This window comes from Jaculus jaculus, chromosome 8 (genome assembly GCF_020740685.1).
Source record: "Jaculus jaculus isolate mJacJac1 chromosome 8, mJacJac1.mat.Y.cur, whole genome shotgun sequence".
In the NCBI taxonomy this organism is placed as follows: domain Eukaryota; kingdom Metazoa; phylum Chordata; class Mammalia; order Rodentia; family Dipodidae; genus Jaculus; species Jaculus jaculus.
Genome location: NC_059109.1, coordinates 115,003,452 through 115,025,525, shown reverse-complemented (window position 1 = coordinate 115,025,525; position 22,074 = coordinate 115,003,452). Strand labels below are relative to the sequence as shown.

At 35.8% G+C, this 22,074-nt stretch overlaps 1 protein-coding gene across 1 annotated transcript in view; it reads left to right on the top strand.

Annotated features, from left to right (window-relative positions):
- The window catches only part of LOC123462788, a 187,018-nt gene that overhangs the window by 67,701 nt on the left and 97,243 nt on the right, over positions 1-22,074 (top strand). Inside the window, exons 40-55 of the mRNA XM_045156362.1 lie at positions 731-801; positions 3,860-3,947; positions 5,444-5,520; positions 6,995-7,094; positions 8,241-8,311; positions 9,973-10,063; positions 10,441-10,517; positions 11,518-11,614; positions 12,760-12,830; positions 14,468-14,561; positions 14,939-15,015; positions 16,267-16,366; positions 17,502-17,572; positions 19,206-19,299; positions 19,763-19,839; positions 21,080-21,176. Of these exons, the coding sequence (XP_045012297.1) occupies positions 731-801; positions 3,860-3,947; positions 5,444-5,520; positions 6,995-7,094; positions 8,241-8,311; positions 9,973-10,063; positions 10,441-10,517; positions 11,518-11,614; positions 12,760-12,830; positions 14,468-14,561; positions 14,939-15,015; positions 16,267-16,366; positions 17,502-17,572; positions 19,206-19,299; positions 19,763-19,839; positions 21,080-21,176 (1,353 nt within the window). The remainder of the gene's footprint in view (positions 1-730; positions 802-3,859; positions 3,948-5,443; positions 5,521-6,994; positions 7,095-8,240; positions 8,312-9,972; positions 10,064-10,440; positions 10,518-11,517; positions 11,615-12,759; positions 12,831-14,467; positions 14,562-14,938; positions 15,016-16,266; positions 16,367-17,501; positions 17,573-19,205; positions 19,300-19,762; positions 19,840-21,079; positions 21,177-22,074) is intronic.

Sequence of the window (22,074 nt, the reverse complement as noted above, 5' to 3'; positions counted from 1 at the left end):
TATCTCTCTCTCTCAAATAAATAAATAAAAATGTTTTTACAAGTATGCAAACAGAATGAACAGTTATGTCTTTTGTAGAAGGATGAATCTTAAACAAAGTAAAACAAGTGGGGCACAAAAGAGTGTTTCATATCAAGTTTCTTTGAAATAAGAAAAAGAGAAGGAAATTTTGATGGTGTAATTACATTTGACTCATAACTTTCTTGTTGAAGGAAGACACTGTGCAAAATGTGACTTGACATGTCCCTATGATATTTTCAAAAGTGTGTCTTGCATGTTGTTCATTGCCTGAGGTGGCAAATTTTGAGTGGAAGTTTGCAATCATTGCTTTCTCAGATCATGTTTATTTCTACAATCTGTCCCAGTGATATTTTTAAGGTTTCTAAATATAGAAATGTCTTTAAATTCAGTTCAATGGAATGTCTGATTGGTGAAAATAATACATTTTTACTTATTGTTTTCCTTCTCTGGAGGTTGGGTTCATTTTTGTGGTATGGTGTCACTCCAGCCAAGGCTGACCTAAAACTCTATACTCCTAGGCTGGCCTTGAACTCACAAGGATCCTCTTTTACCTTTTCCTCCTGAATGCTCGTATTAGAGGTGTGTAACACCAAACCAAACCTAGGATTTTTATAATTAAAACCTTCTACTTAATTCTATAAAGATTTTTTGTTTGAGTTACTGTTTCTTTGAGTGAATTTTACCTAAGTGTATGTTTTTTGTATGGCAGCAGCAGAGCCTATAATGAAAGTAGAAGGCAGCCGAGACAGCCATGGTGACAGTGACAAGGCTGAGTCACGGGTATGAAATCTTCAATTTAATATATTCATACTTGTTATGGGTTCAAAATATGCATGTGACAAGTTAAAATTCACTTGAGATTGCATTATAAGTAACTGGCAAGTTATCATTTAATTTGGAACAGTTTTCATACATGCCTGGTTCTTAGGCTATTGAGAGAGCCTATAATAATTTACATCAGGAAATCATCCTCCAGGGCTCCACAAGTTGTCTTCATGATAAAAATCTGGGTCTCTATTTCTATCAAAGCATAATATATCTCAGAATTTAAGATGAAAATTAAGTCTGGTGACTCAGTTTCTATTTTGGATTCAAGGCAAGCTAGTTTTGAAGGCTAGGAAATTGAATTTATGTTAAGGGTAGGTTATTGCCTAGGGGTCAAAATTTGTGTTTAGCAGCACCTAGGAGGCAGAAGGATCACCATGAGTTCAAAGCCACCCTGAGATTAATTCCAGGTCAGCTTGAGCTAGAGTGAGATACTACCTGGGGGGGGAAAAAAAAGAGAAAAGAGAAAAAAGAAATGTGTTTAGATATTCATCCCTTCATTACAAACATAAAGGCTGTACCTTTTCTTTTGCATTTCATTTTGCTACAGCTACACGTGCCTATTTATTAAATATGCCCTTGTGACATGATGGCTGTTGCTTTTTAAATAACTCCCCATAGCCACAAATATCATCAGAATTATCCTACACCATTGCAAAGTGAGTGAGTTACAATTGCTTCTGAGTACTCTGCACTATTTGAATTCACACAAAGTACTTGAAAGTGATGTATGTGAGCAGTGTTCTCATTGGTGCATGAGGACTTTGTGAGGCTCTTTGATGTGTTTTCAGTTGGAAACCATTGCTCTTATGTCACACCTTCTCTATGATAGACCTTAAAACTCCATATATCATAAATATCCTATGATATTATAATGATAATATAAAATATGCAAGCAGATAAAACACAGTAAAATTTTTGAGTCCTGTGAATAAAATTGAGGTGGATTTTACCCAAGAAGATTGAGAGAGCATGTATGTGCCACCAGGGCAGTGTGAGGGTTGTATTTCTCATTCAGAATAAGATTTTGCACTTGTGAGGTACAAGCCCATTCGAAGACACGAGCACATGCCAAACATATTAACATGTGTGAGGGCATCTATATTGTAGGAGAAACATGTGGAGTGTAGGTACTCATGGTCATGTCTATAATGCAAGAATGACAGAGTAAGCAATGTGAACTGGATCGCTGTGCCCTTACAGGGAAGAGAGATTAATCACATACATGGGCTCAGCACATGGCTTAGAGGTTAAGTGCTTGTTTGTGAAACCTAAGGACCCCAGTACCCCCAGGAGCCACGTAAGCCAGATGCCAAGGTGGCACATACATGGAGTTCCTTAGCAGTGGTTGGAGTACCTGGCACATACATTATCTCTCTCAACTCTCCCTTTCTCCCTCTCTCTCTCTCTCTCTCTCCCTCTTTCTCTTTCCTACTCTCTCTCTCTTTCTCTCTCTCTTCCTCTTTGACTCTGTCTGTTGCTCTCAAATATATAAAAATCTTGTTAAAAAAGTGAACGTAAAAAATAGAAAATATGAACTTAAGGTTAGAATCACAAAAAAAAGTGAACATGTCACATTTAAAACAGCAAATAGTTGTTCTTAGGCTTCTCTCTCTCTTGCCTTGGTGTATAGCTTTGATAGTCGCGAAAGCCAGATGCCAAGGTGGCACATGCATCTGGAGTTCCTTAACAGTGGCTGGACTCCCTGACACACACATTATCTCCCTCCCCCTCTCTCTCTTTCTCTCTCTCTTCCTATCTGTCTCTCTGTCTGCCTGTTGCTCTCAAATAAATAAAAATCGTTAAGTGAACGTGTCACATTTAAAACAGCAGATAGATGCTCTTATGCTTCTCTCTCTCTTGCCTTGGTATATAGATTTGATGATCATTCTAGATTGTTGAAGACATGCATAGTAATTCTAAACTATATATCATTTTAATTAAACCTAATATGATTTCTAGTTTTAAAACAGATTCTTTATCCCTATTTTCTGTCCATGTAAATGTTTCCCTTTTTCTCTAAGTTTGCCACAGTTGCTTCCTCCTGGTAGACAGGCTGTAAGATGACCAGAAACAGACCTGAGCTTTTGTCTTTATTAGTTATGTACATATTCACTGTGTAAACAGCACATGTTGATACCATCCTTACCCTCATTCCTGTCCATCTCTCTGAAGGGATCCTCCTCACTGATGATGACACTTATCCCCTTGGGGATTTTGGTCGTGCATTGTGGGGGTTGCCATCAGTCATGTGGAGGAGGCAATGTCTCTGTATGTAATGTCCCAACTTGTGGCTCTAACACTTCTGTGAATTTCCCTGAACCATATTGGGTTCATTTTAGGTCTACTTCAGTTATGAGGACTTGGGAGCCTCTGTGTCTCTGGATCTCTAGTTTGGTAGGAGTTGAGTGTCCTCTGTGTCTATCTCCTTCAACCTTGTGCTGGTACCAGGTTCACCAAGAAAATAGCATGCTTGCTCATTTCCCCAATTACTCTATGATTTCAGCAAGGGCCCTGATGAGGTATGATGGGCTGATTTTTTCCCTCAGGTTCTACATCCATCTGATAAAAGAGAAGCAAATTCACCAGCGGAGATTGAAGTGAGCACTGGATAAATAGGATGACCATATTAGCCTAGAGAGAATTTAATAGGTGTAGGTCCTCTTGTAGCCCAAGAATGGTGGCAGCTTGATATTGGAGAGCAAACTCGTTATTTGGATGTGAGTCTGTCTTGTTTCCCAGTTCCAGCTATGGGATCTGTTCCACTGAGTGGATATGTTAGCCAATCCAAGAGCAGTTCATTACCCACCAAGGTTATATGCCACTATTGCACTTGGGTGAGCATCATGTCAGACCTGATTTTGATAACACTTTACACAGGTCTCTATTAAAGAAATGTTGTTTTGAATACCTGCTTTGCTTATGATGAAGACTTGATTTAGTAATATTAAATACGAATGTCTTTGTATTTATGCATACAAGATGTGGAAACTCTTGTTTTTCCTATTAACAGAGTATTTCTGAGCCTCTTTCTAAGAAGAAAGAAGATGGTCCTATAAGTATTACTCAAAGAAAACAAACAACACATTCGAAAATAAAAGGTAAGAATTACACTTGATTAGAAATTGGTCTCGTGCTACTTTGATCATGAAACTATTTTGAAAGCATTACAATGTAAGCACTGATAGTTAGGTAGCCTTAACAGAACAAGTTTTGTCAAAATATACATATTCAGCCATAACTTTTGCTGCTTTTTCCTTTAGTATCATTCTGTTGCTAGTATGTCCTTTACCACTGATTTTCATATTTTCTCCTATAGACTTGTACCAACCTATTGATGTTTTAATGAATGTTTTCATTCTGAGTACACATGTTGTCATGCTGTGCACCACCAGACCATGTGTCATGTCTTGGAAAGCCATTCCTAAGCCTATCATTGAGCTCTTTTAATATCCAAGGCCTGAATTTAGGAAGGTCTCCATAAATAATTGTTGAGCCAATGAAGTTCAACCACTCACACAGTGATGCAAGGAAAGTTAGCAACATGAGCAGAGCTGTCCTCCTATAGGCAGAACAAAGATAAAATAGCATAATCCGCCAGGCATGGTGGTGCACGCCTTGAATCCCAGCACTCGGGAGGCAGAGGTAGGAGGATCACCGTGAGTTCAAGGCCACCCTGAGACTACAGAGTTAATTCCAGGACCAGAGTGAGACCCTACCTCGAAAAACCAAAAAAAAAAAAAAAAAAAAAAAAGATAGCATAATCCATTATGTTTTCTTGTATGAGACTGAGGCATTGGTAGGCAGAGTAGGATCCTAAAAGTTACTCTCTGTTTTACTGTATTTACAAACACAGGGGAGAATTGATTAAAAGTTGATGACAAAGTACTTTTCCTTTGGTTTTTTCCTGTCTTAAGGATGTTACATTAAATAATGTAAGATGATATGTCACTATGATGTTTCCAAAATGTACATCTTGATAATTGTACATTTAACCTGAGATGATAAGCTTATGAAGAGATCCTTGTAATCACTCTCTTTTCTGAACCATTTCAGGGATATAGATGGTACCAGTCACTTGATTACAGTTCAAAAATTAATAGAAGTGCTGGAGATATGGCTTAATGCTTAAGTCACTTACCTGCCAAACCAAAGCATCGAGGTTCAAATCCACAGTACCCACATAAGCCAGATGTACAAGGGGGTACATGCCTCTGGAGTTCATTTGCATTTGCTGGGGTCCTGGCATGTCCATTCTTATTGTGTCTATCTCCTCTCTCTCTCTTCACTCTCTCTCTCTCCAAATTAAATAAGTGATTGATTAATTAAAACATTTTAAAATGAAGATATATGTTAGAAGAGATGATGGAGGTGGAGTCATTTAACATTATGCTTATTACTTTAATAAAGTTTTCCTTGGATTAAACAAAAAAAAATCCAATGAACTCCAAAGAATTATGTATTTAAGTAAGGGTCAGATTATTTGAAAATTAAAGTTATTGATAAAATTTTACTATAATTAAAGGTTTCTATTCTCTAAATTTTGGTGCAATTATTTTCAGGCAATTCATTTACTTGAAGTGTCCTTTTTTTCTAGAAGCATCAGAAGTTCATACTGTGACACCAGAAATACAGAAAGCCAGTCGTGGAGACAGTGAAATGGATATACCAATGGTATGGAAAATCCTAATTTTAAAACTAAAGATATACTGTATATTCACTTTCAATACTTTCTGTAGACCTATATAAATGCATGTGTCTTGGCCTCATAAGATAATGCATGCCATTTTAATTTTACTTTTTTTACTATCTGATTGCATGTTGATAGTGTGTTGCCAGAGCTTGCATTCAACTAGAGCCACAGATCATCTTTCAGTGGCTTTGCAATTTTGCTTTCTGATAATCTGAGCCTCCACTTGTATAAAGTCATAACATATCATTTTAAAAAATGAGTTCACAAGCTGGAAAGATGGGTTTGCATTCAATGCACTTGCCTGCAAAGCCAATGGATACAGGTTCAATTCAAAGGACCCACATAAGCCAAATGCACAAGGTGGTACATGTGTCTCAAGTTCATTTACAGCAGCTGAAGATTATAGTGTGCCCATTCTCTTCCTTAAATTAAAAAAAAAAGTTCCAAACCAAGTCTGATGGCTGAGTTCCTACTAGGAACTTACGGGTAAGTAGCATGTGAACCTCCATTTATATAAAGGCATAACAAATCTTTCTTTAAAAAGAGCCCCAAATCAAGTCTGATGACTCATTTACTAATTTGAATTTATATATAAGAAGTATGTGATGGTCTCAAATTTGAATTCATGTTAAGGACTAATTCCAGGGCCTCAATATTCATGGTTTTAGATAATATATCATTAATTTCAAAGTCAAATGCTGTATCTATGGACCAAACCATACCTAGGATTTCATGGTTAAAATCTTTTACTTAATTCTATAAAGATTTTTGAACTACTCTTTCCTTTGAGCGAACTTAACCTATGTGTATGTTTTCGTCCATGGCAGCAGGTCCCACGTAAGAAAGATGCATGTGGTGGAGCATGTATCTTGAGTTCAGTTCCAGTGGCTAGGGATCATGCTGTACCACTTCTCTACCTCTCTCTCTTTTTCTCTCTCTCTCCCCTTCTTTCTCTCTTTCTGTCTGTAATAATTAATTAAAAATCTTAGAAAAAAAAAGAATGAGATCTGGGTCAGCCTGGCCTACATTAAAAATACAAATATGGGAAAGTAGGGGGGGGGGAGGGAGGGAATTACCATGGGATTTTTTTAATAATCATGGAAAATGCTAATAAAAATTTTAAAAAAATACAAACATGGCCTGCTACATTTGACAGCAAATGATTCACACCTTGATATTCTAAACTATTTCTTGAAAAGATATTCTTTCCCAACAGCATTGTATTCAAAAATTATACTTTTACCTACCTAATTTAGTTACTTTGGTTATTGCATGGATAAAGAAGAAAACAAATATGAGTTTAATACAAATTTTTACTGCACCTGATTGAAGAAATGTGATTTTAAATATAATATGGTTTTATTTTGAAGAATGGGGTCTGTTGAAATATATAATATGATTCGACTCATAGCTCTGAATAGATTTTTTTTGAAACCATTTTCTTCATTATGTTAGCAGCGCATTTCTGAGTCTCTTTCTGAGAAGAAAGAAGTTGATAATTTACAGGACACTACTACTAAAGCAAGACAAAGAAATTCAAATGTACAAATAAAAGGTTAGGCCCATATTGATTAGTAACTCGGTTGAATGCTTTTATGATCATCCCCTTTGGAAAACAGTGAAATGTGCTGTGATAGGTAGATATGGAGCCTTATTCTGAAGAATTTTCCTAAATCTACAAATTTCCTCACCATTTTCTGCCATTTCTTCTGGTATCATTTAGCTTCTGAGCTTGGTTTCTCACTCAATTTCAGTATTTTCACCTATGACCTCTGTGTATCTATATCTATTGTCTTTCAATACCAATGTGAATGGGGACTTAGCATCTAGAACCTTGCTGTTGTCATGTTTACAAAGTACAGAGATATTGCCAGGCATGGTGGCACATGCCTTTAATGCCAGCCTTCAGGAGGGAGAGGTAGGAAGATCGCTGTGAGTTTTAGGCCAGGCTGAAAGTTTATAGTGAATTCCAGGTCAGCCAAAGCTAGAGTGAGACCCTGCCTTGAAAAACAAAAACAAAAAAAAAGTACACAAATAGAATAACCATTTATGTCCTTTGTGACAGGATGAGTGTTAAACAGAGTAAAGCAAGTAGGGCCTAAACAACATTTCATGTCATATTGTTTTCAAATGAGAAGAAAATTTGATGATTTAATTAAATATGACTTACAACTTTATTGTTGGAGGAAGATGCTGTGCAAAATATGACATGACCTGACTCTATGATAATTTCAAAATGTGTATCTTTCAAGTTTTTCATTGTTCTTCACATAATAAATTTATGTATAGAAGTTTGCAATCATTGCTTTCTCAGATCATGTTTATTTCTAGAAACTGTAGCAGTGATATTTTTAATGTTTGTAAATATAAAAATGCCTTCTAAATTCAGGAACAGAATGTCTAATTTACGAAAGTAATACATTTTGATTCATTTTTTGTCTGTGGAGGGTGGGTTTGTTTTTGAGGTGTGCTGTCACTGTAGCCTAAGCTGTCCTAGAACTCCCTCGGTATTTCTAGGCTGGCCTTGAATGCACAAGAAACCTTTGACCTTTGCCTCCTGAATGCTGGCATTAGGGTTGGGTGTCACCAAACCATACCTAGGATTTCATGGTTAAAATCGTCTACTTAATTCTATAAAGATTTTTGAACTACTCTTTCCTTTGAGCAAACTTAACCTATGTGTATGTTTTGTCCGTGGCAGCAGCAGAGCCTGTAGTCAACATAGAAGGCGGCCATGACAGCCATAGCGACAGTTACAAGGCTGAGTCACGGGTATGAAATCTGCAAAGTTAACATCATGTATTAATACTTGTTTCGGGTTCAAATTGTGCATGTGATAAAAGAAAATACACTTAGGATTGCCCTATAAGTAATTGATAACAAGTTATCATTTATTTGGAAGAATTTCAGCCCATGCCATGTTCTTAGACTATTGGGACAGCCTGTAATAATTTTCATCTAGACATCATGTGTCAGGGTCTCTACAAGTTGTCTTTATGATAAAAATCAGGGTCTCTATTTCAATGAGGCATAATATTTCTTAGAAAATTAGGATGAAAATCAATACAAGTGACTAAGTTGCTATTTTGGCTTGAAGACAAGCTAGTTCTGCAGGCTAGGAAATTGAATTTATGTTAGGGGCAGATTCTAGCCTGGGGATCACGTTGTGTGCTTAGATAATCTGTACTTAATTACAAACCTAAAGGCTGCATCTTTTCTTTGCATTCCATTTCACTACACATACGAGGGCAAATTTATTAAAGGAGCCCTTGTGAAATGGTAGCTGTTGTTTTTAGCTGCTTTTAAAATAACGCCTCATATCCACAAATGTCATAAAAAGTATTCTACACTGGTGCCTGTGAGTAACTTAAAATGGTTTCTGAGTGCTCTACACTATTCAAATTCACATAAAGTATTTAAAAATGATGTGTCCGGGCAGTTCTCTCATTGGTGCGTAAGACTACTGGAAAGATCTTTGATGTGTTTTGACTTGGAATCCATGCCTCTTAGGTCACATTTACTCTATGATACATGTTAAAAGCTCCACATGTCATGCAAAGCCTACAATATTATAATAATAATATAACATAAAGAAGATAAAAATACAAGCAGATAAAACACAGTAAATGTTTTGAGTCCTGTGAGTAAAGTTGAGGTTACTTTGATCCAAGCAGGCTGAGAGAGCATGTGTGTGCCAACAGTGCAGTGTGAGGGCATCTCTAATGTAAGAGAAACATGTCGAATGTAGGTATTCGGGACCATGTATGTCATTCACGAATGACAGAGTGTCCAGCACTCGGGAGGCAGAGCTAGGAGAATTGCAGTGAGTTCAAGGGCACCCTGAGACTATGTAGTGAATTCCAGGTCATTCTGGGCTAGAGTGAGACCCTACCTTGAAAACCAAAAAAAAAAAAAAAGACAAAGTAAACAATGTGAACAATATCACCTGTGTCCTTGCAATGAAGAGAGATTAATCTCTTTGAAAGTATGCATGTCACATTTAAAATAGCAAATAGATAATTTTATGCTTCTTTCTCACTCTGGCATGGTGTATAGCTCTGATGATCTTCCTAGATTGGCTAAGACATACATAGGAAATTTCAACTACAAATCACTTTATTTAACCCTAACATGATTTCTAGCTTTAAAGCTGATTCTTTACCACTATTTTTTTGCCCATGAAAGTTTTCCCTATTCTTCTTAGCTTGCCACAATTGCTTCTACTTATTACATAGGCTGTAAGATGACCAAAACAGACTGATATTGATCTTGCTTTAGACAGCTCTCTATTAAAGAAATGTTGTTAAAAAAAATGTTGTTTTGAATACTTGTTCCTCTTATAATGAAGACTTGATGATTTTGTCACATGAAATATGAACGGCTTTGTATATATGTATATGAGATTTGGAAACTATTGTTTTTCATATTAACAGAGTATTTCTGAGCCTCGTTCTAACAAGAAGGAAGATGGTCATAAAACTATTGCTAAACGACCAAAACATACAAAACATTCACAGATAAAAGGTAAGAAGTATACTAGAAGAGAAATAGGTTTCATGCTACTTTTACCATAAAACCATATTGAAAACCTTACAATGTTAGCAGTGATATTTATCTCGGGGAATTGTACTTTTAACCTGAGCTGATGAGCTTTTAGAGAGATCCTTGTAAACATTCTTTTTCTGAGACAATTCAAGGCTAGGAATGGTACAAGTCACATGGGTAAGGTTCAAAATTAAAAGAATCTCAAAAGAAATACATATACAAGTAAGGTTCAGATGATTTGAAAATCAAATTTATTAATGCAAATTTTACTACAATAAATGGTTTCTTTTCCCTAATTTTCAAGTATAATTATTTTCATGCAATTCATTTAATTGAAGTGCCCATGTTTTTTCTAGAAACATCAGCAGATCATACTGCAAAACCAGAAATAAAGAAAGCTAGCCATAGAGACAGCAAAATGGGTCTATTAACGGTAAGAGTATTCAAAATTGAAAACTACATATACATTGCATATTCACTTTCAAAATTTAGTGTAGACTTCTTTGAATGCACAGTTGTTGACCTCATAAGGTAATGCATGCCACTTTAGTTTTACTTTTGGACATACCTGTCTGATTGCATGCTGGTAATGTGTTCTGAAAGCTTGCATCCAACGACAGCCACAGATCATCTTCTAGTGGCTTTGCAATTTTGCTTTCTGATATTCTGAGCCTCCATTTAGATAAAGACATAAGGAATCATTAAGAAATGAGCTCAAAACCAAGTCCGATAACTGAGTTCCTACTAGAAAATTATGGGTAAATAGCATGTGATGGTCTGGATTTTAGGTGAATGGGTCAATATTCACAGTGCTCAAACTTGATGTTTTCATATAATCAGTGATTAATTCCAAACTCAAAGGCTGAATCTTTCCTTGTAGTATCTAGTTCACTGTGATTGTCCCCACTCCACGAGAATGTGATTTTTATGTATTTACTGCTCTAGTGAGGTCATTGCAATTATGTTTGAACAAATAGTTCTCAATTGGGTATGGTGCTACATGCCATATTCCCAGCAATGGGGAGGGAGGCAGAAAAAGGAGTAGAGGTCTGGGCTTCAGGCCAATTGAAAGAATGAGATGCAGGTCAGCCTGGGCTATAGTAAAATTAAAAACGTAGCCTGCTATATTTGAGAGAAAAAAGCATAAACTTTGATATTCTAAACTGTTTCATAAAACATATTCTTTCCCAATACCATTGTATTGAAAATTTTTCCTTTTGCCTACCTCAGTACTGCCTTTAGTTATTGCATGGATAAGACAGAAAACAGATATGAATTTAATAACAATTATGCAGTACCCCATTGAGGGAATGTGATTTTAAATATTTGTTCATTTTATTTTAAGGAGTGTGGTACTTTTGAAATACTTAATATGATTTTAGTTGTAGCTATGGATACATATTTTGAAACACTTTTCTTCATTATGTTTGCAGCCTATGCCTGAGTCTCTTTCTGAGAAGAAAGATGTTGATAATTTACAGGACACTACTACTAAAGCAAGACAACAAATATCAAAAGTACAAATAAAAGGTTAGACCCATATTGATCAGTAACTAGGTTAAATGTTTTTATGATTATTCTCTTTGTATAACAGTGAAATTTGCTGTGATAGGTAGATATGGAGCCTTATCCAGCAGAATTTTTCTAAATCTACAGATTTCCTCACCATTTTCTTCCATTTCTTCCGGTATCATACAGCTTCTGAGTTGGGTTTCTCACCCAATTTCCATACATTCACCTATGACCTCTGTGTATCTATACCTATTGTCTTACAATACCAACATGAATGGGGACCTAGCATCTAGGAACCATGCTGTTGTCATGTTTACAAAGTACACAAACATCGCCAGGCATGGTGGCACACGCCTTTAATGCCAGCACTCAGGAGGCAGAGGTAGGAAGATCACTGTGAGTTCAAGGCCACACTGAGACTATATAGTCAATTCCAGCTCAACCTAAGCTAGAGTGAGACCCTGCCTTGAAAAAAAAAAAAGGACACAAACAGAATAACCATTTATGTCCTTTGTGGCAGAATGAGTCTTAACCAGTGTAATGCAACTTAGGCACAAAACAGCATTTCATGTCTTTTGTTTTGAAATGAGAAAAAAAATTCACTTAAATTTGATGATTTAATTAAATATAACTTTATTGTTGGAGGAAGATACTGTGCAAAATAAGACATGACATGACTCTATAATTTCAAAATATATATATCTTTCATGTTTTTCCTTGGTCCTCACATGCTAAATTTCTGTATGGAAGTTTGCAATCATTGCTTTCTCAGATCATGTTTATTTCTAGAGTCTGTCGCAGTGATATTTTTAATGTTTATAAATATAAAACTGTCTTATAAATTCAGTTGAATGTAATGTCTGATTTATGAAAGTAATACATTTTCATTCATGTTTTTTCCTGTGGAGTGTGGGGTTTCTTTTGAGGTGTGCTGTCACTGTAGCCTAAGCTGTCCTAGAACTCAGTCTGTACTTCTAGGCTGGCCTTGAACTCCCAAGAATACTTTTACCTTTGCCTCCTGAATGCTGGTATTAGTGGTGTGTGTCAAAAAAAACATACTTAGGATTTTATAATTAAAATCATCTACTTAATTCTATAAAGATTTTTGAACCACTGTTTTCTTTGAGCGAATTTTACCTATGTGTATGTTTTGTCCGTGGCAGCAGCAGAGCCTGTAGTCAACATAGAAGGCGGCCATGACAGCCATAGCAACAGTTACAAGGCTGAGTCACGGGTATGAAATCTGCAAAGTTAACATCATGTATTAATACTTGTTTTGGGTTCAAAATGTGCATGTGATAAATGAAAATACACTTGAGATTGCCCTGTAGTTAATTGATATCAAGATATTTATTTGGGAGAATTTCAGTTCATGCCATGTTCTTAGACTATTGGGAGAGCCTATAATAATTTGCATCTAGACATCGTGTGTCAGGGCTCTACAAGTTGTCTTTATGATAAAAATCAGGGTCTCTAGTTCTATGAAAGCATAATATTTCTCAGAAAATTAGGATGTAAATCAAGTCTGGGGACTAAGCTTCTATTTTCGCTTGAAGGCAAGATAGTTCCGCCTGCTAGGAAATTGAACTGATGTTAAGGACAGATTCTAGCCTGTGGGTCTTTGTATGTTAAGATAATCAGTCCTTAATTACAAACCTAAAGGCTGCATGTTTTCTTTGCATTCCATTTCACTACACATATGAACGTATCTTTATTAAACAAGCCCTTGTGAAATGGTAGCTGTTGTTTTTAGTTGCTTTTAAGATAACTCCCCATATCCACAAATGTCACAAAAAGTATTCTACACTGGTGCCTGTGAGTGAGTTAAAATGGCTTCTGAATGCTCTAGAGTATTTGAATTCACATAAATTACTTAAAAGTGAAGTGTCTAGGCAGTTCTCTCATTGGTGTGTGAGGCCATTGTAAAGATCTTTGATGTGTTTTGACTTGGAATCTCTTGCTCTGAGGTCGCATTTTCTCTATGACAGACTCTAAAAGCTCCATATGTCATGCAAAGCCTATGATATTATAATGATAATATAAGATATGCAAGCAAATAATACACAGTAAATTTTTTGAGTCTTGTGAACAAAGTTGAGGTTACTTTTATCCAAGCCGGCTGAGAGAACATGTATGTGCCACCAGTGCAGTGTGAGGGCATCTCCAAATATGAGAAATGTGTCAAATATAGGTATTCGGAACCATGTATGTCATTCAAGAATGACAGAGTATCCCAGCAGTTGGGAGGCAGACTAGGAGAATTGCCATGAGTTCAAAGGCACCCTGAGACTATATAGTGAATTCTAGGTCATTGTGGGCTAGAGTGAGACTCTACCTCAAAAAACCAAAAATAAATAAACAAATAAAAGAATGACAAAGTAAACAAGTGAACAATATCACATGTGTCCTTGCAATGAAGAGAGATTAATCTCTTTGAAAGTATACATGTCACATTTAAAATAGCAAACAGATAACTTTATGCTTCTTTCTCATTCTGGCATGGTGTATAGCTCTGATGATCTTCCTAGATTGGCTAAGATATGCATAGGAAATTTCAACTACAGATCACTTTATTTAACCCTAACATGAATTCTAGTGGTAAAGCTGATTCATTACCACTAATATTTTGCCCATGAAAGTTTTCCCTATTTCTCTTAGCTTGCCACAGTTGCTTCTACTGGTTACATAGGCAGTAAGATGACCAGAAACAGACTTCATATTGATAACCCTTTAGATAGGTCTCTATTAAAGAAATCTTGTTTTGAATACTTGCTCCTCTTATGATGAAGACTTGATGATTTTGTCATATGGAATATGAATGTCTTTGTGTATATTTATATGAGATTTGGAAACTCTCATTTTTCTTATTAGCAGAGTATTTCTGAGCCTCATTCTAGCAAGAAAGAAGATGGTCATAAAACTATTGCTCAACGACCAAAACATGGAAAACATTCACGGATAAAAGGTAAGAAGTATACTGGAATAGAAATAGGTTTCATGCTACTTTCACGGTAAAACATTTTGAAAACTTTACAATGTTAGCACTTATAGTTACTTGGGGAATTGTACATTTAACCTGAGATGATGAGCTTATAGAGACATCCTGGTATTCATACTTTTTCTGAGCCATTTCAAAGCTAGGGATGATACAAGTCACATGTTTAAGGTTCAAAATTCAAAGAATCTCAAAAGAATTACATATGCAACTAAGGTTCAGATTATTTGAAAATTAAACTTATTAATACAAATTTTTCTATAATAAATGGTTTCTGTTCCCTAAATTTTTCAGTGAAATTATTTTCATGCAATTCATTTAATTGAAGTGCCCACTTTTTTTTCTAGAAGCATCAGCAGATCATACTGCAAAACCAGAAATACAGAAAGCCAGCCATAGAGACAGCAAAATGGATCTACTAAAGGTAAGGAGTATTCAAACTTCAAAACTACATATATATTGCATATTCACTTTCAAAATTTACTGTAGACCTATTTGAATGCACATTTCTTGACCTCATAAGGTAATGCATGCCACGTTAGTTTTACTTTTGGACATACCTGTCTGATTGCATGTTGGTTGTGTGTTGTGAAAGCCTGCATCCAACGACAGCCACAGATCATCTTTTAGTAGCTTTGCAATTTTGCTTTCTGATATTCTGAGCCTCCATTAGTATAAAGGCATAATGTATCATTAAGAAATGAGTTCTGGGCTATAGAGATGGCTCAGCGGTTAAGCACTTGCCTGTGAAGCCTAAGGACCCTGGTTCGAGGCTCAGTTCCCCAGGACCCATGTTAGCTAGATGCACAAGGGGGCACACGCATCTGGAAACCATCTGCAGTGGCTGGAATCCCTGGCGCGCCCATTCCCTCTCTCTCTGCCTCTTTCTCTGTCTGTCATTCTCAAATAAATAAATAAAAATAAACCAAAAAAAATTTTAAAAAAGAAAGAAAGAAATGAGTCAAAACCAAGTCCAATAACTGAGTTCCTAATAGAAAATTATGGGTAAGTAGCATTTGATGGTCAGGATTTTGGGTGTACAGGTCAATATTCCTAGTACTCAAACTTGATATTTTTGTATAATCAGTGATTAATTCTGAACTCAAAGGCTGAATCTTTCCTTGTAGTATCTAGTTCACTGTGATGTGTTCCCACTCCACGAGAATGTGATTTTTATGTATTTACTGCTCTAGTGAGGTCATTGCAATTAGGTTTTAACAAATAGTTCTCATTTGGGTATGGTGCTGCATGCCATAGTCCCAGCAAGGGGAGGCAGAGGAAAGAATAGAGGTCTGGGCTTGAGGCCAATCAAAGTAATGAGATGCAAGTCAGCCTGGGCTATAGTAAAATTACAAACATGGCCTGGTATATTTGAGAGAAAACAGTGTAAACCTTGACATTCTAAAGTGTTTCTTGGGAACATATTCTTTCCCAATAGCATTATATTGAAAAAGTTTCCTTTTGCCTACCTCAATTACTGCCTTTAGTTACTGCATGAATAAGGCAGAAAACTGATATGAATTTAATAACAATTTTGCAGTACCCAATTGAGGGAATGTGATTGTAAATATTTCTTCATTTTATTTTAAAGAGTGGGGTACTTTTGAAATACATAATATGATTTTACTTGTAGCTATGAATACATATTTTGAAACACTTTTCTTCATTATGTTAGCAGCATATGCCTGAGTCTCTTTCTGAGAAGAAAGAAGTTGATAATTTACAGGACGCTACTACTAAAGCAAGACAACAAATGTCAAAAGTACAAATAAAAGGTTAGACCCATATTGATCAGTAACTTGGTTGAATGCTTTTATGATCATTCCCTTTGTATAACAGTGAAATATGATGCGATAAGTAGATATGGAGCCTTGTCCAACAGAATTTTCTTAAATCTAACAGATTTACTTGCCATTTTCTTCAATTCTTCTGGTATCATTCAACTTCTGAGTTGGGTTTCTCACTCAATTTCTATATTTTCACCTATGACCTCTGTATATCTATACCTATTGTCTTTCAATACTAATGTGAATGGGGACCTAGCATCTAGGAACCATGCTGTTGTCATGTTTACAAAGTACAGAAATATTGCCAGGCATGATGGCACATGCCTTTAATGCCAGCACTCAGGAGACAGAGGTAGGAAGATCGCTGTGAGTTCAAGGCCACGCTGAGAGTTTGTAGTGAATTCCAGGTCAGCCTAAGCTAGAGTGAGACCCTGCCTTGAAAAACCAAAAAGTTCACAAACACAATAACCACTTATGTTCTTTGTGGCAACATGAGTCTTAAACAGTATAAAGCTAGTGGGGCACAAGACAGCATTTCATGTCATGTTGTTTTAAATGAGAAAAAATAATTGCCAGAAAATTTAATGATTTAATTAAATATGACTTATAATTTTATTGTTGAAAATAAGACATGACATGACTCTATAATTTCAAAATGTGTGTCTTTCATTGTTTTCCTTGGTCCTCACGTGCTAAATTTCTGTATGGAAGTGTGTAATCATTGCTTTCTCAAATCATGTTTATTTCTAGAGTCTGCCACAGTGATATTTTTAATGTTTGTAAATATAAAAGTGTCTTCTAAATTCAGTTGAATTGAATGTCTGATTTATGAAAATAATGCATTTTGATTCGTTTATTTCCTGTGGAGGGTGGGTTTGTGTTTGAGCTGTGCTGTCACTGTAGCCTAAGCTGTCCAGGAACTCCCTCGGTACTACTAGGCTGGCCTTGAACTCCCAAGAACACTTTGGTCTTTGCCTCCTGAATGCTGACATTAGTAGTGTTTGTCACCAAGCCATACCTAGGATTTTATAATTAAAATCTTTTACTTAATTCTAAAAAGATTTTTGAACCACTGTTTTCTTTGAGTGAATTTTGCCTATGTGTATGTTTTTGTCTATGGCAGCAGCAGAGCCTGTAGTGAAAATAGAAGGCGACCGTGACAGCCATACCGACAGTTACAAGACTGAGTCACAGGTATGAAATCTGCAGATTTAATAGCATGTATTAATACTTGTTTCAGGTTCAAAATGTGCATGTGATAAATGAAAATACACTTGAGATTGCCCTATAGGCAATTGATATCAAGTTATCATTTATTTGGAATATTTCACCTCATGCCATGTTCTTAGACTGTTGGGAGAGCTATAATAATTTACATCTAGACATCATTTGTCAGAGGCTCTAAAAGTTGTCTTTATGATAAAAATTATGGTCTCTAGTTCTATAAAAGAATAATATTTCTCAGAAAATTCGAATGAAATCAAGTCTTCTGAATAAGCTTCTGTTTTGGCTTGAAGACAAGCTAGTTCTGCAGGCTAGGAAATTGAATTTATGTTAAGGACAGATTCTAGCCTGTGGGTCACATTGTGTGCTTAGATCATCAGTCCTTAATTACAAACCTAAAGGCTGCATCTTTTCTTTGCATTCCATTTCACTACACATAGGATGGTAACTTTATTAAACAAGCCCTTTTGAAATGGTAGCTGTTATTTTTAGTTGCTTTTAAAATAATTCCCCATATCCACAAATATCATAAAAAGTATGCTACTCTGGTGGCTATGAGTGAGTTAAAATAACTTCTGAATGCTCTACACTATTTGAATTCACATAAAGTACTTAAAAGTGATGTGTCTGGGCAGTTCTCTCATTGGTACGTGAGGCCATTATAAAGATCTCTGTTGTATTTTGACTTGGAATCCATGGCCCTTAGGTCACATTTTCTCAATGACAAACTTTAAAATCTCCATATGTCATTCAAAGCCTATGATATTATAATGATAATATAAGAAACGCAAGCAGATTATACATAGCAAATGTTTTGAGCCCTGTGAGTAAAGTTGAGGTTACTTTTATCCAAGCAGGCTGAGAGAACATGTATGTGCCACCAGTGCAGTGTGAGGGCATCTCCAAATATGAGAAACATGTCGAATATAGGTATTCGGGATCATGTATGTCATTCAAGAATGACAAAATATCCCAGCAGTTGGGAGGCAAAGCTAGGAGAATCGCCTTGAGTTCAAGGGCACCCTGAGACTATGTAGGGAATTCCAAGTAACTCTGGGCTAGAGTGAGACTCTACCTCGAAAAACCAAAAAAACAAAAAGAAAATGACAAAGTAAACAATGTGAACAATATCACATGTGTCCTTGCAATGAAGAGAGATTAATTTCTTTGAAAGTATACATGTCACATTTAAAATAGCAAATAGATAATTTTATGCTTCTTTCTCACTTGGCATGGTGTATAGCTCTGATGATCTTCCTAGATTGGCTAAGACATGCATAGGAAATCTAAACTACACATCACTTTATTTAACCCTAACATGATTTCTAGCATTAGAGCTGATTATTTATTACCATTATTTGACCATGAAAGTTTTCCCTATTTCTCTTAGCTTGCCACAGTTGCTTCTACTGGCTACATAGGCAGTAAGATTACCAGAAAGAGACTTGATATTGATATCCCTTTAGACAAGTCTCTATTAAAGAAATCTTGTTTTGAATACTTGCTCCTCTTTTGATGAAGACTTGATGGTTTTGTCACATGAAATATGAATGGCTTTGTATATATGTATATGATATTTGGAAACTATTGTTTTTCATATTAGCAGAGTATTTCTGAGCCTCATTCTAGCAAGAAAGAAGATGGTCATAAAACTATTGCTAAACGACCAAAGCATGCAAAACATTCACAGATAAAAGGTAAGAATTATACTGGGAGAGAAATAGGTTTCATGCTACTTTCACCATAAAACCATTTTGAAAGTTTATAATATTAGCACTGATAGTTATCTTGGGGAATTATACATTTAACCTGAGCTGATGAGCTTATAGAGAGATCCAGGTAATCATTCTTTTTCTGAGACATTTCAAAGCTAGGGATGATACAAGTCACATGTTTAAGTTTCCAAATTAGAAGAATAGCAAAAGAATTACATATACAAGTAAGGTTTAGATTATGTGAAAATCAAAGTTATTGATACAAATTTTACTACAATTAATGGTTTCTATTCCCTAATTTTTCAGTACAATTATTTTCATGCAATTCGAAAATCAAAGTTATTGATACAAATTTTACTACAATTAATGGTTTCTATTCCCTAATTTTTCAGTACAATTATTTTCATGCAATTCATTTAATTGACGTTCCCTATTTTTTTTTTAGAAGCATCAGCAGATCATACTGCAGAACCAGAAATACAGGAAGCCAGCCATAGAGACAGCAAAATGGATCTACTAACGGTAAGGAGTATGCAAATTTCAAAATTATATACATACATTGCATATTCACTTTCAAAATTTAGTGTAGACCTATTTGAATGCACATTTGCTGACCTCATAAGGTAATGCATGCCACTTTAGTTTTACTTTGGGACATACCTGTCTGATTGCACGCTGGTAGTGTGTTGTGAAAGCTTGCATCCAACAACAGCCACAGATCATCTTCTAGTGGCTTTGCAATTTTGCTTTCTGATATTCTGAGCCTCCATTTGTATAAAGGTATAAGGAATCATTAAGAAATGAGTTCTGGGGCTGGAGAGATGGCTTAGCAGTTAAGCGCTTGCCTGTGAAGCCTAAGGACCCCGGTTCAAGGCTCGGTTCCCCAGGTCCCACGTTAGCCAGATGCACAAGGGGGCGCACACGTCTGGAGTTCGTTTGCAGAGGCTGGAAGCCCTGGCGTGCCCATTCTCTCTCTCTCCCTCTATCTGTCTTTCTCTCTGTGTCTGTCGCTCTCAAATAAATAAATAAATAATTTTTTAAAAAAAGAAATGAGTTCAAAACCAAGTCCGATAACTGAGTTCCTACTAGAAAATTAATGGGTAAGTAGCATGTGATGGTCTGGATTTTAGTTGTACAGTTCAATATTCCCAGTGCTCAAAAGTGATATTTTTGTATAATCAGTGATTAATTCCGAACTCAAATGGTGAATCTTTCCTTGTAGTATCTAGTTCACTGTGATTGTCCACACTCCACGACAATGTGATTTTTATGTATTTACTGCTCTAGTGAGGTCATTGCAATTATGTTTGAACAAATAGTTCTCAATTGGGTATGGTGCTGCATGCTTTATTCCCAGCAATGGGGAGGCAGAGAAAGGAGTAGAGGTCTGGGCTTGAGACCAATCAAAGGAATGAGATGCAGGTCCTCCTGGGCTATAGTAAAATTACTACATAATTACTACATATAGTAAAATTGCTACATTTGAGAGAAAACAGTGTAAACTTTGATATTCTAAAGTGTTTCTTGGGAACATATTCTTTCACAATTGCATTGTATTGAAAATTTTTCCTTTTGCCTACCTCAGTACAGCCTTTAGTTATCACATGGGTAAGGCAGAAAACAGATATGAATTTAATAACAGCTTTGCAGTACACAACTGAGGGAATGTGATTTTAAATATTGAGTTATTTTTGAAATACATATGATTTTACTTGTAGCTCTGAATACATATTTTGACACACTTTTCTTCATTATGTAACAGCATATGTCTGAGTCTCTCTCTGAGAAGAAAGAAGTTGATAATTTACAGGACACTACTACTAAAGCAAGACAACAAATGTCAAAAGTACAAATAAAAGGTTAGACCCATATTGATCTGTAACACAGTTGAATGCTTTTATGATCATTCCCTTGTATAACAGTGAAATATGCTGTGATAGGTAGATATGGAGCCTTATCCAGCAAAATTTTCCTAAATCTACAAATTTCCTCACCATTTTCTTCCACTTCTTCCAGAATCAATTAGCTTCTGAGTTGGGTTTCTCACTCAATTTCCGTATTTTCACCTATGACCTCTGTGTATCTTTACCTATTGTCTTACAATAGCAACATGAATGGGGACCTAGAATCTATGAAGCTGTTGTCATGTTTACAAAGTACAGAGATATTGCCAGGCATGGTGGCACATGCCTTTAATGCCAGCACTCAGGAGGCAGAGGTAGGAGCATTGATGTGAGTTCAAGGCCAACCTGAGATTATATAGTGAATTCTAGATCAACCTAAGCTAGAGTGAGCCCCTGCCTTGGAAAAAAAAAAAAAAAAGGTACACAAACAAAATAACCATTTATGTCCTTTGTGTCAGGATGACTCTTAAATAATGTAAAGCAAGTGTGGCACAAGACAGCATTTCATGTCATGTTTTGAAATGAGAAAAAAAATTGAAAAAAAAATGATGATTTAATTAAATATGACTTACAACTTTATTGTTGGAGAGAGATACTGTGCAAAATGTGACATGACATGACTCTATGATGATGTAAAATGTGTATCTTTCATGTTTTTCTTTGTTCCTCACATGCTAAATTTTTGTATGGGACTTTGCAATCATTGCTTTCTCATATCATGTTTATTTCTAGAGTCTGTAATAGTGATATTTTTAGTGTTTGAAATATAAAAGTGTCTTCTAAATTCAATTGAATGGAATGTCTAATTTATTAAAGAAAAACATTTTGATTCATTTCTTGTCCATGGAGGGTG